The sequence below is a fragment of the Scardinius erythrophthalmus genome (genome assembly GCF_964197995.2).
Source record: "Scardinius erythrophthalmus genome assembly, chromosome: 15".
In the NCBI taxonomy this organism is placed as follows: Eukaryota; Metazoa; Chordata; class Actinopteri; order Cypriniformes; family Leuciscidae; genus Scardinius; species Scardinius erythrophthalmus.
In genome coordinates, this window is record NC_138235.1 from 19,508,181 (window position 1) to 19,527,259 (window position 19,079).

The 19,079-nt window shown below is 39.3% G+C and overlaps 1 protein-coding gene across 1 annotated transcript in view; it reads right to left on the reverse strand.

Annotated features, from left to right (window-relative positions):
* xkr7b (XK, Kell blood group complex subunit-related family, member 7b) overlaps positions 1–12,189 on the reverse strand; it is a 70,162-nt gene extending 57,973 nt beyond the window's left edge. Inside the window, exon 1 of the mRNA XM_081385672.1 lies at positions 11,697–12,189. Coding sequence (XP_081241798.1) covers positions 11,697–12,160 — 464 coding nt within the window. The 5' untranslated portion in view covers positions 12,161–12,189. The remainder of the gene's footprint in view (positions 1–11,696) is intronic.
* Between the last annotated feature and the right edge of the window lie 6,890 nt (positions 12,190–19,079).

Genomic DNA, 19,079 nt, shown 5'->3' on the forward strand with positions numbered 1-19,079 from the left:
ACACACTGAGCTAAAAAAGCGCTGGTGAAATCCACTGATTTTGGCTAGTGGAAATAGTGGCATTATTTCGGGATGTCACACCTCTGCGGAGTTATAGTCTCCTAAAGCCTTTCTGTGGCTGCTCAGGAAAATAACTGGAACAGGCTATTCTTCTGTTTTCCATTTTTCATCCTTGACCCTCTGAAGTGGTGGAGAAAAATGAGGCGAGCGCGAGAGAAAAAAAGGAATTCAATGCATTCATCAGGGGGCCGGAGAGAGCGTGTAGTTGAATTGTTAAATCAGAGGCTTTTTAGAGGAATCAGACTATGAAAGTGGAGGACAGTGTGAACTAGGGACTCTGGTCATTTTAAACGTTATGTCGAATCAATAGCATGACTAATGGGCACGGTGTTCTGCCTTATTGTTGGAAATAATTAGTGGTGCTTGCTGAGAAAAGCATGACTATTATTACTGCTCATTGGGACAAATCTCTAACCCTTTGTACTACACTATGATGCATTTGTGGTATGGACCTGAATGAAGCCGTGCCAAAGAGTGTTTTGAAGAGTGTCTGCACCATTTGGGCTGCTATGTTTTGTAGTTTCAGCTTCAGGCAGCTGATGTGTATACAGCACACTAAATTGCCACTATATGAAAATCAGCATCTCCGATCTGACTGGCTGGTTTTAAAGGGGTCCTATAATGTCCTTTTACGAAGTCTTGATTTTGTTTTTGGGGTGTACTAGAATATGTTTCCATGCTTGATTGTTCAAAAAACGCATTATTTTTCACATATTTTACATTTTTACAGCTCCTCTCTCCCCAGTCTGTGTCATTTTCAATGAAGCTCCTCCTTCCGAAATACGAAATGTGCTGTGATTGGTTAGCTGGCCCAGTGTGTTGTGATTGGCAGCGCTTAGCACGTGTTCGGGAAATGTCCCGCCCCTCTATAACTGTGAGCTCTACTCTAGTGTAAATATTATGGATGGCGGCGATTTCAAAACAATTCAAGTCCGATTCAGACCCTGACAATGTTAACGAACAAGAGGAACATCCAGAACGGATTTCAAGTACGGACTTTGCAAGCAAGGATATTTTTTGTAATCATCTAATACATTTTAGATACTATGTTACATCATTTATTCATGAAATTTGTCAGTAATACAATTAGTAATCAGAAAACCATGGTTAATTTTCCTAATAGGCGGTGAATAGCCTTACAATACGAGAGCTTACAAAAGCTACAGTAAACACTATATCAACACTAATGTTGGCTAGCAGTCGAGAGTAGCTACAGCATAAAACTTAACTGTTAATAGAAAACGCAACTACAAATAATAAGACATACTTAAAAGTTGTGATCCACAAACAACAGATTGTCAGATGTTGGAAGTGAAAACTGCTCCGTTTCAGGAGAAGCTTTTGTGCGTATAGCCTACATTGTGGTTCTGGAAGCTGTTCTCCGTAAAATGTGCAGCACACAGATAAACTTCAGGATTATAATGTTCAGAAACAGTGTTTAAAAGAAATTTTAACCACAATTTGAATCAGTTCGTCAGCCTTAGGAAGGTAAAAAAAAAAATTATTGTGGAGAAAACAGTGTCTCTTTGACATAGCAGCAGCTCATCCAGGCCTGATCTGATTTCACAAAGCCAGGAAAATACGTGTTGTCCAAACGAGCCGTTCGTTGTAGGTCTTGGATAGTGGATTCTGTTAAATAAAATATCTCCCTTTGGAGTGGACTTTGTAACCTTGCAGATGCTTAAACAGAAACATTACACACTAACTAAAGTTGAAAAAGTGGAAAAGCATAATAATAGTACCCCTTTAAACAGCTTCTGAGAATATGTCTTCCGAATTCGCAAGGTACCTTGTTAGTGGAAAAAAAAAAAAAACAGTTTTATTTGGGGCATTCAATTAAACCAGACAGAATCAACCCGATCTCATGGCAATTCGTACAAATTTTACGAGGTAGCTAATTTGTACGAATTCATATGAACTCAAATTAGTAAGATTTTTGTTAAATCGTACATATTTTACAAGTTGCACAATTCGTATGAATTCGTATGAATGACCTACCCCTGACCCCGCCCCTAAACTTACCAATCACGTGGGTTTAGACAAATCGTACGAATTCGTACAAGTGAGGTCGTACGAATTAGCCACCTTATAATCACTTGTACAAATTCGTACGAGATTGGTCGTGGTCGTGAGATGGCGTTCAGAACAGTGTATTCTGCTGTTTTCTGAATTAAATAAACTTTTAAAATGCATGTGCCAAATTCGTATAAATGTATAAATGCTCTCCCCGCCCCAGCCTCTTCCGATTGGTCCACTCTTGACCAATTTGACACTGATGAGTTGTGATCCATGTCAGTGAACATGGGCTGTGTTCAGCCACGACAAAAAGTTTTTTTAACGGAAATGGTGGTGCGTTGAACACCCTGTTCTGATGAAGAGTTGCAACTATGGCAGCTGAGAAGGCCATTCTTATATTCTTTTTGAAGAATTTTCGGAGCCTGATGAAATCGGTATAAATACGTGTTTAATACTATAAAATACGCTCGATGTTACAGTCACTGCCCTTGCCCTCCAGAATAAAAGAGAACATCCCAATCGAGTCAAGGGATTTGTGAAAACATTTGCCTCGCATTTCAGGATGAAAAGATAAACATTGGTGAAGGATATACCACTTCTTACCTCTGAGACTGTGTTATGATCTGTATTAGGCTTATCATTATTGCTGATCATTGTTGATATGCTATATTTTTACTATAAGACTCAAACGACAAACATGTCTTCTAATATCTTCAATTGTTGCGTATACCGAGCTGCAGCGGACACATTTGTAAACCAAGTAAACGACTTTACTTGGAGCCATTGTGCGAGCTGTCTCTTTAATACCACGTTGTTTATAGACATGTTGCTGCTGATTGGGCTGACATTTTTGACACACCCACCAAACAAGAGAAAACGTATCTAAAACCCGTTACACACCGCAGCAACCGTAGCCAAAGGTTGCACACCGGTTTGAACTTGAACCTGCCCCTGATTTCAACAAGTACAACATTCCAATCAACCAATCAGATTCGAGGGACAAGTTTAAAATGCTGGGTTGTTTCAACACAAATTTGGTTCAATTATGGACACATTTTATTAAAAAAATAAACCCAGACATGTTTGTCGGACAGGAATGTTGTTCCAGGACCCAAAATATGTTGATCCATGTTGATCCACGTCTTACTTGGCAAAATCACATTGACTTTGATCCAAAGTCAAAAGTCAAAATAACTTTTTTTTTACTTGTCACGACATCTAAAATGCAGCGTTCAGGTGTGAGGCGCTGCAAAAACAGCAATACAAGGCACAGTGGTCAAAACGTCCATCTAATGCATGTTTACATTGGAAAACAATCCTATGGGGTTCTGTGTGGAGCGTAGTTCTTAAACAGAATAAACTAAAGGCCCTTGTACACTGAGTCCGAAATTCGCATTCGAAATTTTCGCACGTAAAAAAATAAATACGACCTCACGTTATGTCAATCACGCTTACACACTGCCTCCGAAACTTTCGTCCGTCATAAAAAAAATCGGATCCGGTTCGATTTTCTGCGTTTTTTTGCATCCGTAGCAAGCATTTTGAATGGTGTTTTGATTATTCAGAGCCATCGAATCACGAATACGAAAAAACGCATACAAAAATTTCGGACTCAGTGTGCAAGGACCTTAATACTGATAGTGAAAAGCCTGGTTACATAAGTCTGTAACATCCTTATTTGCACATTATCCTCCATATATCCTAACAGCTGACTCTCACAGATAACCCCAGTGTCACGTCTATTCTCAACTCAGGCTTTTCAGCAGTTCACAAAAAAAAAAAAAAAACAAGACAGAATCAGTGGCAGACTCAATTAAACTTCTTGCCCTGATCAGCACGAATATACATATCATACATGAATATGCAAGCAACTGAGTCAAAGAGAGGTTACGCACCTAGGGGGCTCTCTTTTCTTCTTCTCCTGATGTGACATTATTACACTCGTTCTGTAATGGGGAAATCTTTCACTCAGAACAGAAATTAAAATGCCCCCACAATGCACAACTCCACGTCTCTACACAGAGAACAGCTAGCGCTTGATTTATAATACATAAGAGTTGCTCTCATGTCTCAAGGTTCTTTAGGACACTGTGATTGTCAACACCTGCTGACAGAGCAAGGCATAATTTCTTCACCATCTTTTAAACAAATTAAACTTTTTATCACTTTCTACATCATGAAACAGGTTACAATATATCACGTTATAAAACCTGAAAAAAGCTCTCTGGTTGTGTATAAAAACGTCTCTGTGAGTAAACATAATTAACCCACGGTCATTGCCAATCCAGATGTTCAAAATGGTGGAGCTGCCCAGAACTGTCTCAGCCAATCAGATCACAGTAATACGATTGACAGGTGTAATTGCACAGGGGGAATAGACACCATCATAGCAAACAGGTAAATCAATGTGTGTTCACCTGGGGATATTAAAATCTGAAATATAACCTATTTATCAGTCAAGGACAATCAAGAGAGATTTCATTAAAATTCTAATTTTAATAAACGTATTTGTTTTAGATAAAAAAGTAATTTTCTGCCAGCCACAGACTGTTGTTTGATTGATAGATTGAGACAGTAAATAACCCGTCACCCCTCATATACGCTCAAACATTCATGAGTTGCCTTTTAAACCAAACGCATCATAAAGTTTCACTGCAGCTGAGTTGACCCCACGTCCCATGTGTACTCATAAAACAAAACACATCCTGTGATCTCTGATGGCCTGCCAGAATTAATCCATAAAGAAGCTGGGTCAATGACTGATAACCATGTCCATGGTTGCTGAAAAGAAAAATAACCTAAAAAATAAAATGTGCATGTGCCAAGCTCTTAAAAATACACTCTTTTTATTCATGTCAGTTTCGTGTGTTTTTGCAAAAAATGCAAAATACCATTTCCAACAAAAGTTTTGATTAAGGATTCTAAAAACACCAAGTGCCATCAATAAGCAAACCCAAATGGCAAAATAATTTATTATTATTATTATGTGTAGTAGTATTTATTTATTATATAGGCTTTTAAAAAAAAAAAAGGTTAAGCAGTATTTATAAAGGTATTTTTACAAATAAATTGAATTTTGACTCCGGAATAAGTGTTATTTCAATTATATATAATATGAATTATACTAATATGAATTGGCTCAGTACTTAGTAAAAGTACTAAGTAATTCTGTTATGTGCTTTGGTCATTTTTATTATTATTTTATCATTTTTCTATTATTTAAGAAAGTAATTTAAAAAAAAATGCCTTTGTTTCAAGTCAATTGTGCGCACAATATAATAATAAGTTCCCTCGTTTGACTAAATCATGGCCACATATACTAATTTGTTCCCTCGTTTTGATTTAACTAAAACAAGGGGACAAATTATTATAACTTAATTGTGAAAGTGTCTCGATTACCAACTGGAGTGCCCTTGATAGCCACCAAAGGGTATTCCACCCCAGACTACAGTCATTCCATCAAGGACTGCATTACCCATAACTCATTGCCCGGTCTCATCATCCATGATTGTCTACAGCTGTTTCTCATTACCTTGTTTAGCCCAGCCTATTTAAACCCTGTTCACTCAGCCATTCATTGTCAAGTCTTGTATGTGTCTACATGTCATTACAACAATAGCAAACCACAATGATCCAACCAATTCTCAATGGACAAAATCGAGTTCCGTCCTACATTTTTTTCTAGTTCAAGAAGCAGATTTACTCGGATATACTTAACAATAGGGAAGAAAATACTATCACAACTTTTATGCTTTAATGCTGCTGTAATGGAGGCCAGCTATCAAAGAGCTGTGCGAGTAAACCTCACTCTCCAGGCCTTAATAGGCACACTAGCAACTGACAGTAGAGGCTGCTGTCTTTAGCACCCTTTTTCACGTGCACACCTCCCACCCCGGTGACGCTGGTTCGAATCCCTCTCGGAGCAGTGTGAGTAGGACCAGTTACACTGCCACAGAAGTCCTGGGAGGAAGTCCCCTCAAGCTCTTAGAAACACCCAGTATTTAAATCAATATTGTAAATGTGCTGTTTGTTGTCGTCGCCGAAGTTGAAGTAACATCCTTGGACATAAGTACAGTCCCTAAATCTGCTCTCCCACACATCTGCTGGCAAAAACTCTCTTTAGCCCTATTCGGATGGGATTAACTTTACAAGGGTAGATGAAGTAATGTAATTTTACCACAGGACGTCTGTAATATTAATGGCCAATTCGCACGGGATAAGATATCTCAGTAAAACTAGCAGAAGTGGGAGGAGTAACTCGATTTGTGCATCGCCGTCACCCTCCTGCCGTCATGTGCGTATTAAGTTGCTTCCTGATATCACGTGCGCAAACAACCTGTATGCATATATATAAAACAGTTATGTCTGGTCGAACGATGTATTAATTAACTTCAGATTGGATTGTGTTGGTAATAGGCGCTTACCTAGCGCTAAAATATGTTTCGTGCCTCTAACAAGTGCTTTCGATCTTCTTTCTGATCTGAATGGTATGTGGAAAACACTTGAGCTTTGCCACAGACTTGTCCCAGCGTCTAGAATGCATCTGAATGCTTTTTCAAGCGTCTCCATACTTTAAAAAACACGGAAAACTACCTTTAAACTAGTCCCGTCCGAATAGGGCTTCTAACTCACTCTGACAAGCAGATGGGTGTACAGAGGCATTCACATACAGTACAAACGGCGCTCAGCGTAATCTATATTCAGCTGCTGTTTTTAGGAAACCTGTGAACACTCTCTCTCTCCCCTACACAAACACACACACTCGGTGTATCTGTCGCTCCATTGTGAGTATTTTTTCCAGCATCTGCTGTGAAGAACTGGGTCAGCTCTGACAAGACAGACAGCATCAGGATCTTTAGGAAGGGAATGAGACGGAGAGACTGACAAGTGGATAGAGGGATGGCAGGAGAGAGGAGACAAAAGACAACCCTCCCATTCTCTAACCTGTTCTTAATGACGGCCGGATCTAATGAGGAATTATTTTCTCCATTCCGGGCCCTGGGAAAATGTCACTTTGAGGTGTGTAGTTGAGATGGGTGAGTTGTTTTCTGCTTTAAAATGCTCCTCACGCACTCCGGCTGCGGTGTAATGCCTTCAGCTCGGTGAGAATATCCCCATCAACTCCCTTAATGGCCCAGCGGATACACTCCACTGCCTTACACACCTGCAACACACATATCACAACAGCTGCTCTGTGCTTGAGCGCATCTGAGTGTGTGTGTGTGTGTGTCTAGGGTGTAAAAACACATCCAACTAAGTCTTTACTTCATGCTTGGAAAATGAAAACTTGATGTAGCCTAAGAGTCTAGTGACTTGCTGTACAAAGGGTTGCAAACCATGCCGTACAATGCAGAATCAGTCCATATTGAAGGGAACGATAAAATCCATCAATCTTACAGTATACAGATATTTATAATGTTACAAAGATTTCCATTTAAAACATTTTTTTTTTGTTTTTTACTTCAATTCATCAAAAATCCTACAAAAATGCTTCATGGTTTCAACATAAATATTAAGAACTGTTTTCAACATTGATAATAATCAGAAATGATTCTTGAGCAGAAAATCATAATATTAGAATGATTTCTGAAGGATCATGTGACACTGAAGACTGGAGTAATGATGCTGAAAATACAGCTTTTCATCACAGGAATAAATTACATTTTAAAATATATTCAAATAGAAAAGTTATTTTAAATTGTAATAATATATCATAATAATAATTTTGTAACTGTATTTTTGATCAAATAAGAGAAAACAAAACAATTACAGACCCCGAACTTTTGAACAGAATGGATAATAGATTTAGTTTTGCATACAGTAAGCGTCAATGTTAAAAATGATAAATTACAATAGAAAACAAATTGAAACACAAACAATGTTTATCATTATCAATGATAGAGGTCACACAAATCATGTGAAAGATGTTTGTTTTTTAATAATTAACAACTGTAATAATTATCATTTGGTGTTGCTACATTACATGTACGCTAGGGTATTGAGGAGGTTGATGAAAATCAAGAGTGGGCAGCTAATACTAACTAACTTCTATGAGCTTTAAAACATTTTTTTTTTTTTTTTACTTTTGGTTATTTTTTTAGTTATGTTTGTAATACAGTAGAATATAAAGACAGTTTTGTCTCCTTTCAGTCAGTTTCTTGTACATTGCACATTTATCACTTTATTTGTTGGTGTGTTCATTAAAACGTCTAAAATCGCTTGCACTTTAAATTTAAACTGTCAGTCTGTTTACTGTGAAATATTAGTGTGCAGTCACAGTTCCCTAGCAGGGCTGTCACTAGAGGGACGATAGGGGGTGAAGATTCTAGGGGCCCCTGGGCCCCCCGCGATTTGGGGGAACCACAACCTAAACTATCAGCCTCCAGTCTCCCTGCTCCCTAGTGTTATTATTTGCCTAGGTAGAAAATACATTTATAGAGTATGTGTTTAATGGTGTACAACGCTAAAAATCCTTTTTTTTTTTTTTTTTTTTTTGGTCATATGACACTAAAACAAAATGAAAGTGAATACATCTCAAATGCATTTTATAGCTTTTATAATTCAGTTATGCAGCTCTTTTTATACATTTTACTGCTGTTTACAGTGTTGGCAATTGTCACTTGTACAACCTATATACACACACACACACAGAGATATATATATATATATATATATATATATATATATATATATATATATATATATATATATATATATATATAGATAGACAGACAGACAGACAGACAGACAGACAGACAGACAGACAGACAGACAGACAGACAGACAGACAGACAGACAGACAGACAGACAGACAGACAGACAGACAGACAGACAGACAGACAGACAGACAGACAGACAGACAGACAGACAGACAGATAGACAGATAGACAGATAGATAGATAGATAGATAGATAGATAGATAGATAGATAGAAATAATCACCATGATCAATTCAGTGATTTAAGAGTAGACCAATATAAAAGGAGCATATGATCTCCATTATTGTGAGCAACTGTACAAAGGTGCAATCACACCACATTCTTCTCAACATCACTGAGGATGACTCTGTTGATTTGGCTCGTTTTCTAAATCTAGTTCCAGCTCTCTGCAGCTGATTCAGGCTGTTCCAGTTCTGGTTTATGTGAGCGGTGTGCATTGATCGCTCCTGAATTTCCAATAGCTGAATGTTCTCAGTTGCTTTGTGCGTCTTCAATCTGCTCTTTTTGACTGCTAGAGTTGTGCTAGATGTTGGACTTTTGACTACTGATATTCAAAAATATCCATAGAGGTGTTTCTGTGAATGTCTCAATTTGAGCTCAGGTCATGTGCCTTTCATCTGAGATAACTGAAACATCCACTCACAAATAACAAATAGACCAATAAAGCACTGCACAGATGTCCTAATGTAACATGATATTGTGTAAACGAACACACATACATTCTCAAATCAGACCTGTACTGTATATCACCTCTAAACAACCATTCCCAACAGGGGAACCCAAGGAGATTTCATGTTTTGAAATCAAGGACTTTCCATAGACATGATGATTTTTATACAGTACAAACTGTATATTCTATTCTCATACACTAACCCCACCCCTAAACCTACTCATTTTTACTGCATTTTTACATTTTCAAAAAACATCACTTAGTATGATTTATAAGCTGTTTTCCTCATGGGGACCAAACAATGTCCCCACAAGGACAAGGATTTCGGGCCATCTTTGTGGGGATTACCAATACACACACACACACACACACACACACACACACACGTATATGTATACACAGAAACCAACATCTCGGTAGAAGCGGTTATAAAATAATAGATAATCAGCCTTACTGATGGGGCTATGGGTGTACAGTAAAAAAGAATAAAATAAGTTGAGAAATATTGTCCTAAAACAGGCAAATCACAAATATTTAATAAACAAGCACACAAAGGCATAAGTTGATGCTGGGAAATCTGAGATTCCTGAGGATTTCTTCTGGTGCAGATTCCTTGTGGATCTGGACACGGCTGATAGACAGAAAATGAAAAGATTCCCTCTTTCACAGACATACTGTACACGTCAACCCATGCGAAAATTCACTCACATAGCATTCTGTTTACAACGGTTCACAATAATAAATCATATTTAGGGAATTCAAGTGGGAGGTAGAGAGAGAGAGAGAGAGAGAGAGAGAGAGAGAGAGAGAGATAGGATAGAGAGAGAGAGAGAGAGACATGCTGAAAGACAGAGAAGGAAAGAGAGGTAACAGGAATTTGTTGTGGAGAATGATGGCAGGAAATGCTATATCCTCTCCCACATAATCACTGAGACACACAGTCCTCCTCGGCCCTGTGTTAATAATTCAGAACTTAAATACCAGTAAAACACTCACACACATGTGGGAGTGAATCGCTTCCTCTGTCCCTGCTCTGGAATAAAGGAAAGGAGCATCTGACCAGGGAAAAGCATTCTTTCCTCAGGGTGCTTTCAGCAGTGCCTATAGAGCTCAATTGTCATTAGCAAAACAAATCTGCTCGGTCCTTCAAGTGCCCGTCTGGAGTCTCTCACAAACACGCTGCATGCCCATTCCAGGCCTCAAGAAGCACAAAAGCCATAAAAGCATAAAGAAAACAACATCTTTCTATTCTGTTTCCCCATTACATTTGACAGTGTCAACTCGAAGAGCGTATGATGCTCACAGCGATGAAGGCAAATAGACAATGCAAGAATAAGTTATGATCCTTCCCGGAGAAAACCGGCATGGAAGTTGTCTGTACTCCCTGTTCTTTGCCAATAATGAACCTGTGGAGTTGCACAATGCCCATTTTGTCTGAAGAGGGCTCAGACTTTTCAATGATTTCTAAATCTGTGAACTGAGATTTGACCATGCCGCTTTGGTAAAGTACAGGCAGAAACTGTCTCTTTTTATAGGGCAGAGGTTCAACTGTTCTGATAGGACCCGGATAGGAACACAAATAATAAAATGCAATCAAATAAAAAACTGTTTGTGGATCTGGTCAAATTACATTGTCTCTTGGAATTTAAATTTAACTTAATGACAAGAGCAGGCTGCATACTCATCCACGGAAATATGCAAAGTAAAAGAAAATACAATACAGACAATATGAAATCCGTTTGGGTCACTGCATCAAATTTGATTTCAGAACCACTGTTTTTAGGATTTATTGGACACAAATGGGTGCCAGTGCACATAGCAGATGTATTCAGAATCGGAATGCGCATTTATTGGCCACTGATTTGCTCTTATTACTTTATGGTTTGCTCCAAAGGACAAACATAAGCCGAATACAACATCCACTTCAACATAACCTGAGGGTGACATGACCATGGGGCCACCAGAGATGGCACCGGGTGCTCCGTTCACCTTGGCACACCATCTACAGTATGCTGGCAAAGACACGCAGCCTAGAGGAGCGAGTCGGGATGTAGACAGACAAGGATGCAGCTCTTTCCATCTGTTCCCAAAGCATCACCAAGCATGAGAGCCACAATAAGAGTAACATCCATTCCAAGAACACAGACTTATGGATGAAAATGAGCACTGACTGCTCTGCTGCGCTTATGGTCTCTCAGAGAAGTTCTGGGTATTAGATGTAATGCATCTTACCTCCAGACCTGTCCGATCTGCAAGATGTGAATGACGGACTGGAAGAGCCACATGCACACTCTGCAGCATTTCCTCGTGCCGTTCGCAGGCACGGTTATCCGCCGGTCGCTGTCCTTGGTGCTGAAATCGCATCCGTCCCCAGTCGGGGACGCGCTCATCTCCGAGTAATCGTACACGAACCACCTGAAACTTAACACCTGAACCACCGCGGAGGGAACCACCACAAACACTAACGTGAGCCCGAACCACCAATACTCCCGCCTCAAGTAGTAGTCCGCTGCCAGCCACAGGTCGGTGGCTCCGTCGGAGAAGAAGACCAGGAGGGCGCACAGCACCCAGCAGCAGTCCAGCAGCGAGAAGCGCTTCTCGGCGTGAGGGTGCAGCGGAGCCGCGCTCTGCTCAGGGCCAAGCAGACACCGTGAAGCGCTCTCACACACGGCTGCTCCATCCGATTTAGCGGCCATGTTTGTTGTAGAAAGAGAGTGGGCAAAGGAAAGCGAAGTACAATGAGAGGGGAGGGGGATGTGGTGTGTGTGCTGGAGAGTGTGAGCGAAAGCTCATGGGAGAGTTGGGAGAGAAAGAGCGAGAGCAGAGAGAGAGATAGAGAGAGAGCGAGAGAGAGAGAAGGGGGGGGTCTATGGACAGACCTCGGGGATATAATTGGTTTGTGCTGGGATACAATCAGCCTTGTTTCACAAACATTTCGTTGGAATGATATGCTGCGTCTTGTGAAATGTTTTTTTATTATAAACGACCAAAAACTGTGAAAATGCAGATTTTACCTAAGTGAAATGAAAATGAATGACAGCTTGATCCAACCATATTTAATCTAAACTTAGTGAATAATTGCGCTTTAACGCTAAAATGTTATTTTCATTTTCATTTTTTTTTTTATCTGACATTCGAGGATTTCCTTAATCTTCCTTAAAAATGAATAATAAAAAAACATCTAGTCTAATACTGCACAATGGGAAATATCATGTGGAGATTTATATTTAGTAAAAAGACAGTAAATAGAAAGTAATTTAAAGGGATAGTTCACCAAAAATGTTGTTCCAAACCTGTATGAGTTTATTATTATCTGAATGAGATATTTTGCAGAATGGTGGTAACCAGACAGTTGACGGCACACATTGACTTCCATAGTAGTTTACCAACATTCTTGAAATATCTTTTGTGTCCAACAGAAGAAAGAAACTCATACAGGTTTGGAAAAACACAAGGGTGAGTAAATGATTTTTTCTACATTAAATAAATGACATTTTCATTTTGGGGTGAACTATCCCTTAAAGGGGCTATTAGGATTCAGAAAACCTTATTATATGCATGACTATGTGAGACCATTTGAATTAATGCTATTTCTTTGCAGTATTATAAAGAAATGCAGCTAAATTGTATCCTGTTTATCATTTTTTTGACCCACTTATGCATTCTAGGGGGAAAAGTTAACTACTTTAGGGTAAAACATTTTTATTTTAGCTGGTTTTTAATAAATCTCTACAGTCATAATTAAAAAGTGCAGTTTTAATAATTGCTCTTGAAATTACTGATGAATAATTCATTAATTTAACAGAGCTGTTCATTTGTGACGTCATTTGTAGGCCAACCTGGAAGGCTAATTCTCCATGGGTGCCCTCGAAGAAACAAAAAAGATATTACATTTTTACAAGCATGCACACTCTTTAAATAATTCTTATAATATTGCTCATTCCTTCCCCTATCAGTTGAAATTGTATTGTTTAGATAGATAGATAGATAGATAGATAGATCACCCATTAATCCCCATGATGTCCAGAGAGGTGTACTGTAGCTGGACGTCATTTAGATCTGCGGTGAGCACCAGTTGGTTAAAACTAGCCAATCCATCGCAGCTTATTTAATACATTGTATATTTTCCATGTGCTCTCAGGTCCATAAATGTAGAATGATAGCACTCGTGCTTTTGTGGTGAATGATTGTAAATGGTTTATTGATTAGTGGGGAGGTCGCACAAACTCTCGCTCTCTCTGCATGTTACCACCCCCCTCTATACTAAATCTAATGTACCATCCATAATGCTCAAGCAATTTTGTTGGATGTTGACTCACACTTGGTCAAATTAAATTTGACCATTTCCATATATAGACTGACACGACAATCATGGTAACCAGAACGTCTTTTGGACAATAGCCTAATCAAAGTCTTCTGGAAGACATAGCTTCATATGATAGCTCAGTCTGAGGAAAAGATCCAGGGGTGCCAAATCTGTGTGCCCAATAAACAAAATCCCTTGGTGGGGGATTATTTGAAAATTAAAACGGTGGAGGATTATTTACAGTTTTAGGATCTTGTTCTGATCAACCTGCAACAACATTTTAAAAGTAAACCAATTACGCAGGAAAACGACAGACATGGGATCCCTGGGAGAATCATAAAACTTTAAACAATAAGAATAAGAAGAATAAATTGTGCACAAATTTGCAAAAGAGCAGCAATATAAAGAGTTCCAGTGAATACTAACTAAAATTCAACCCTTTCCTCTATTGCATGGGGCTTCAGAAGACTTGAAGTCATATTGGCAACATATATAGTGACATTATTATGCTTTTTGTGCGTTTATTTTCATGTTATGGAAAAGAGCTGTGCAAAGATTCCTCAAAAATTCTCCTTTTGTGTTTCACAGATAAAATGAAAACATCAATTTTGAACAACATGGTTAACCATCTTTTTGGTTTTTGGATAACTATCTCTTTAAATGGCTATTAAAACAAGGATAGGCCTATGATTTTTGAATTGGTGAAAAATCAATTCAAATGGATTTTTTTTTTTTTATTCAACTTAAAAACCCCTTATCTGACGGAACGGAAGTCCAGAAGCATCGCTCGTGGACCGTAAGAAATGAGCAGCAGACCTAATTACACTTATTCCATTAAGTCAATTAGCGTTCTAGCTTGCTTTGGGATTCGTACTGGCAGAGTTGCAGGGTAGGCTCTTTAACTTCCAACAGAGATAAATAACGCTTAGCATTACTGTACAATCAGATATACGGCATCCGCTTTGACACAGAACAGACTCTGACCCTGGTAGTACAGTCAGAAGGATGCAGTGAAATCAAAGACAAGTTCACAAAAGCTGTGTAAAATCCTTTGATATGTTGTCCAGTAAATGATATAGCTCATCCCTTTTGGTTCAGAAGCCATCATTGTCCTTTTCTGTGTCAGTTAAAGCTTTATGAGTGACTTGACTGCGTCTCTATAGCAGACATGCACCAACATCTGTATGAATAATGGGCTGTTTGGAGCAGTCAGAGTACTTGAGTACATGAGCATTAATCAAAGTTTTCTTTTAGGTGTGTCAGTGCTTTCCTATGCTGCTGTTTCCATTGCCAGCAGTTGTGTGATGAATGCTGTGAGACTTATTGTTGTGTGAAGAGCCTGCTGTGAGAAGCCTCACATTTGCACCTTCCTTTCATCTTCCTTTTTTTACCCCTCTGGCATAAACATATGACCACTGAATCGGACTATATTGGTTCTTGTGTCAGCGGAATTTCAAATTCATCTCCTCAGCTCTTTCCATCACTGTGTCGTGGGGTCTCATCATGCTGATGTCCGGAAGTGAAGGCAATGATTGTTATGCTCCGCTATGTGTGTGTGCGTCCTATTACATCAAATTCACTCATAGAATATGTCACTAGCAAACTTTGTTCTGCAGTACCAAAGCATTACTATGGTACTGGATTCAAAAGTCAAGCCATATTCAAATCATCTGGATTTCATTACTAAAATGCATATTTTCATCAGGTAATCGGGTCACTGGAAATATAAGTCTTCTTAAGCCAAACAATACTGTTTGCAGGCAGCAGAACGTTCTCCATGGCATCTCCAGACTCTGTCACGTCTGTCACATGTGATCAGTGTGAACCTGCTTTCATCTGTGAAGAGCACAGGGCGCCAGTGGCGAATTTGCCAATCTTGGTGTTCTCTGGCAAATGCCAAGCTTCCTGCACGGTGTTGGGCTGTAAGCACAACCCCCACCTGTGGACGCCGGGCCCTCATACCACCCTCATGGAGTCTGTTTCTGACCGTTTGAGCAGACACATGCACATTTGTGGCCTGCTGGAGGTCATTTTGCAGGGCTCTGGCAGTGCTCCTCCTGCTCCTCCTTTCACAAAGGCGGAGGTAGCGGTCCTGCTGCTGGGTTGTTGCCCTCCTACGGCCTCCTCCACGTCTCCTGATGTACTGGCCTGTCTCCTGGTAGCGCCTCCTGCACTACCTGAGCCACTTGTGTGGGTTGTAGACTCCGTCTCATGCTACCACTAGAGTGAAAGCACCACCAGCATTCAAAAGTGACCAAAACATCAGCCAGAAAGCATAGGAACTGAGAAGTGGTCTGTGGTCACCACCTGCAGAACCACTCCTTTATTGGGGGTGTCTTGCTAATTGCCTATAATTTCCACCTGTTGTCTATTCCATTTGCACAACAGCATGTGAAATTGATTGTCAATCAGTGTTGCTTCCTAAGTGGACAGTTTGATTTCACATAAGTGTGATTGACTTGGAGTTGCATTGTGTTGTTTAAGTGTTCCCTTTATTTTTTTGAGCAGTGTATATTGGTTCTTGTGTCAGCGGAATTTCAAATTCATCTCCTCAGCTTTCCATCACTGTATCGTGGGGTCTCATCATGCTGATGTTCGTAAGTGAAGGCAATGATTGTTATGCTCCGCTATGTGTGTGTGCATCCTATTAAATCACATAAAGTTCAGAAAGGTTGAAGCGAATTACAAGGACATTCACGGGATTCATTGCACATCATATGCACTGCATGCGCATCATTCATGCACTTTGCTTGATGTTACGCTTTCAGTGTGCGGTCTCGCCCGACAGTCCTTACAAATGCTATATGAAGGCATCATTTATGTAATTTATAATGCAGTGGGCTTATATTAAAAATATGAAACTTACTGACAAAATGCTGCTTTCAGTTTCAAATGCTCATGTGCGCTTTGTGGAGTGCTTGCGCATGCGACTCCTTGTAAGTGGTTAAACTTGCATCTCCAAATGGTTTTATGCTGCTAAATGAATGTAAACACAGTCAGTTATGTCTTACAACAGTAAAGCTGAGAAAGAGAAAAATCACTCACAGCTCTTGAATGGAAAAAATTCAGATACTCTTAAATAAAGTACTCTTTGTTTATTGTAATGTTTTTTTTTCTTCCTCTTTTTTATTTACCCCTTGCTATTATGTTTTGAAGCTATATTAGTTTATATGTTTAAAAATCCTAATTGTTTCTTTTTTTTTTTCATATATATATATTTTTTTTAAAGTAGCCTACTTATAATTACATATGTAATTAAATAAAAAAAGATTTAAAACATTTCGGTAAATTAATTAATAAGAAAAAAACAACAAAAAGTAGATAAAACATCATGACTCCCAGAATCGGATTCGGGTCGTGAGGTGCCTAAAGATTCCCACCCCTAAAGAACCAGTATTTGAATCTGCGTCTCCTCCTCTGTTAGTGACAGTTATACACTGAAGAGTCAGCACATCTGTCATCATGTCATAGGTACGTATAAGTTATGGTCTCAGTGATCCACACAGCACTATGAATTAACGATATTGTGTATAAGTATATACAATGTATTCCAACATATACGACAGTCCAAGCTCTCTAAGTGGCTGTTGGTCGTGATATGTGCCCAAACTAATTACTCTACTGCTTGAAGGCATGTGACGTTACGCAAGTCTCGTGTTTGAAATGCTCAGTTTGTTAGTGTCAGCGGCAGGAATCTAGTGCAGGCTGTCAGCTGCCATGCCCGCTCTCCGCTTGTCTGGTCCTCTCACCCCAGTAAGACGACTGCCAAGCCACTGCTGCCACACCGATCTGGTGATCTGCCATAACAGGCTTACGTTGGGGGGAGATGGAAGAAAAGCCACGAAGCGACTAAAGTCAGCTCTGAAAATCCAGTAGAGGAAATACACAAAGAAAACAGAAGTTTAGAAGTGTAAAAAAACCCTTTTAGTTAGTAGCTAGTATTTAGCTAGATACTAACAATGACTTTTAATGGCGTTAGGGTTAGCTGATGCACTTATATTAAAGCTGCATTCCGTAACTTTTTTGGGTTAAAATGATCCAAAATAATTTTTTTAGCAAGTAGCCTAACCAGCCAGTGTTCAGTGTTCAAATCTGCTTGCCTAAGCTCAATTCAAAACGGTAAGCTTGTAATAATGTTTTTAATTCCAGTGGTACTGGTGGATTTCCGTGGGAAATTCGAGCATGTTTTTGCGTCATTACGTCACATCTGTACACATAAAGAAGGTGTCTCGGCTAGTAGGCTATATTGTGTGTGAGGATGTTGGAGGTGGAGATTTGTAGCCTTTTCTCACAGCACTTGATATAATTAAACTTATCAATTTGATGGCGGATTCAGAAAGGTTCAAACGACAATCACCAGTGACAACGGTGAAAATTCTTATGTTGGTCATACTTCCAAAAAGTATGAATGACAGTATCCACACCGGCGCGGTGACTGACAGTCACACAATCTCTTCAAAACATTGGATTCATCCGTGCCGTGCCGAGGCACAACCCACGTAAAGTTGATAATTCCGCGAATAACTGCAATTGCAGATTTCGCACAGAGATGGCGACAAAGAGGAAAAACTACAGACTGCAGCTTTAAATAATATTAATGAGTTCTAATAAAAAAGACTGGCACATTAAGTACATCTGTTAAAAGATTTTTGTAGCATTCATGGAAACTATTTAAAGTCGGCACGAGACGGAAGTCAGTTTTATCTTCGAGTCTTTAGGCTTGTTTGAGATGTGCCGCGCCTCGCCTGAAATGTACGCGAGAGTAACCGGCTGCAGTGAGGGGAGGAGTGAAAAAAGTGCAGGGAAGACAGACAGTTCTCTCTACTCGCAGTGGATCAGACACCTACGAGATCAAAGATGGATATCGCGGGATTAACACTCATGCGCCGTGTTGATGATAAACTGGATGTAATTTAAGTCCTGTTGCTTTCATATGAAAATGAATATAATGAGCAAAACACTCAAAGTACTTGTTATTTAATTCCATTCCAAAGACATGTTTATCAATCATTTTACTTCAAAGGTACAATATGTACGATTTTTGTAATAAAATATCCAAAAATCACTTGCACAGTGTGATATATTTCCTGCAGTTGTGTACTTACAATATCCCAAAAGTTCCCAAAGATTTTAAATAATGGCTCTTCCCTGATCATTTTCGCCTGTCAAAGACGTAATATCCGTGTTATCCCTGGATTCCACTTGTACTGCCACAGTAACTATGGCGACAGACGTGAACAACAGCGTTACGTCTAGCGGTGCGCTCACGCTGTTGTTGTTTCGTTCAAACATTATGGACCATGGCAAGC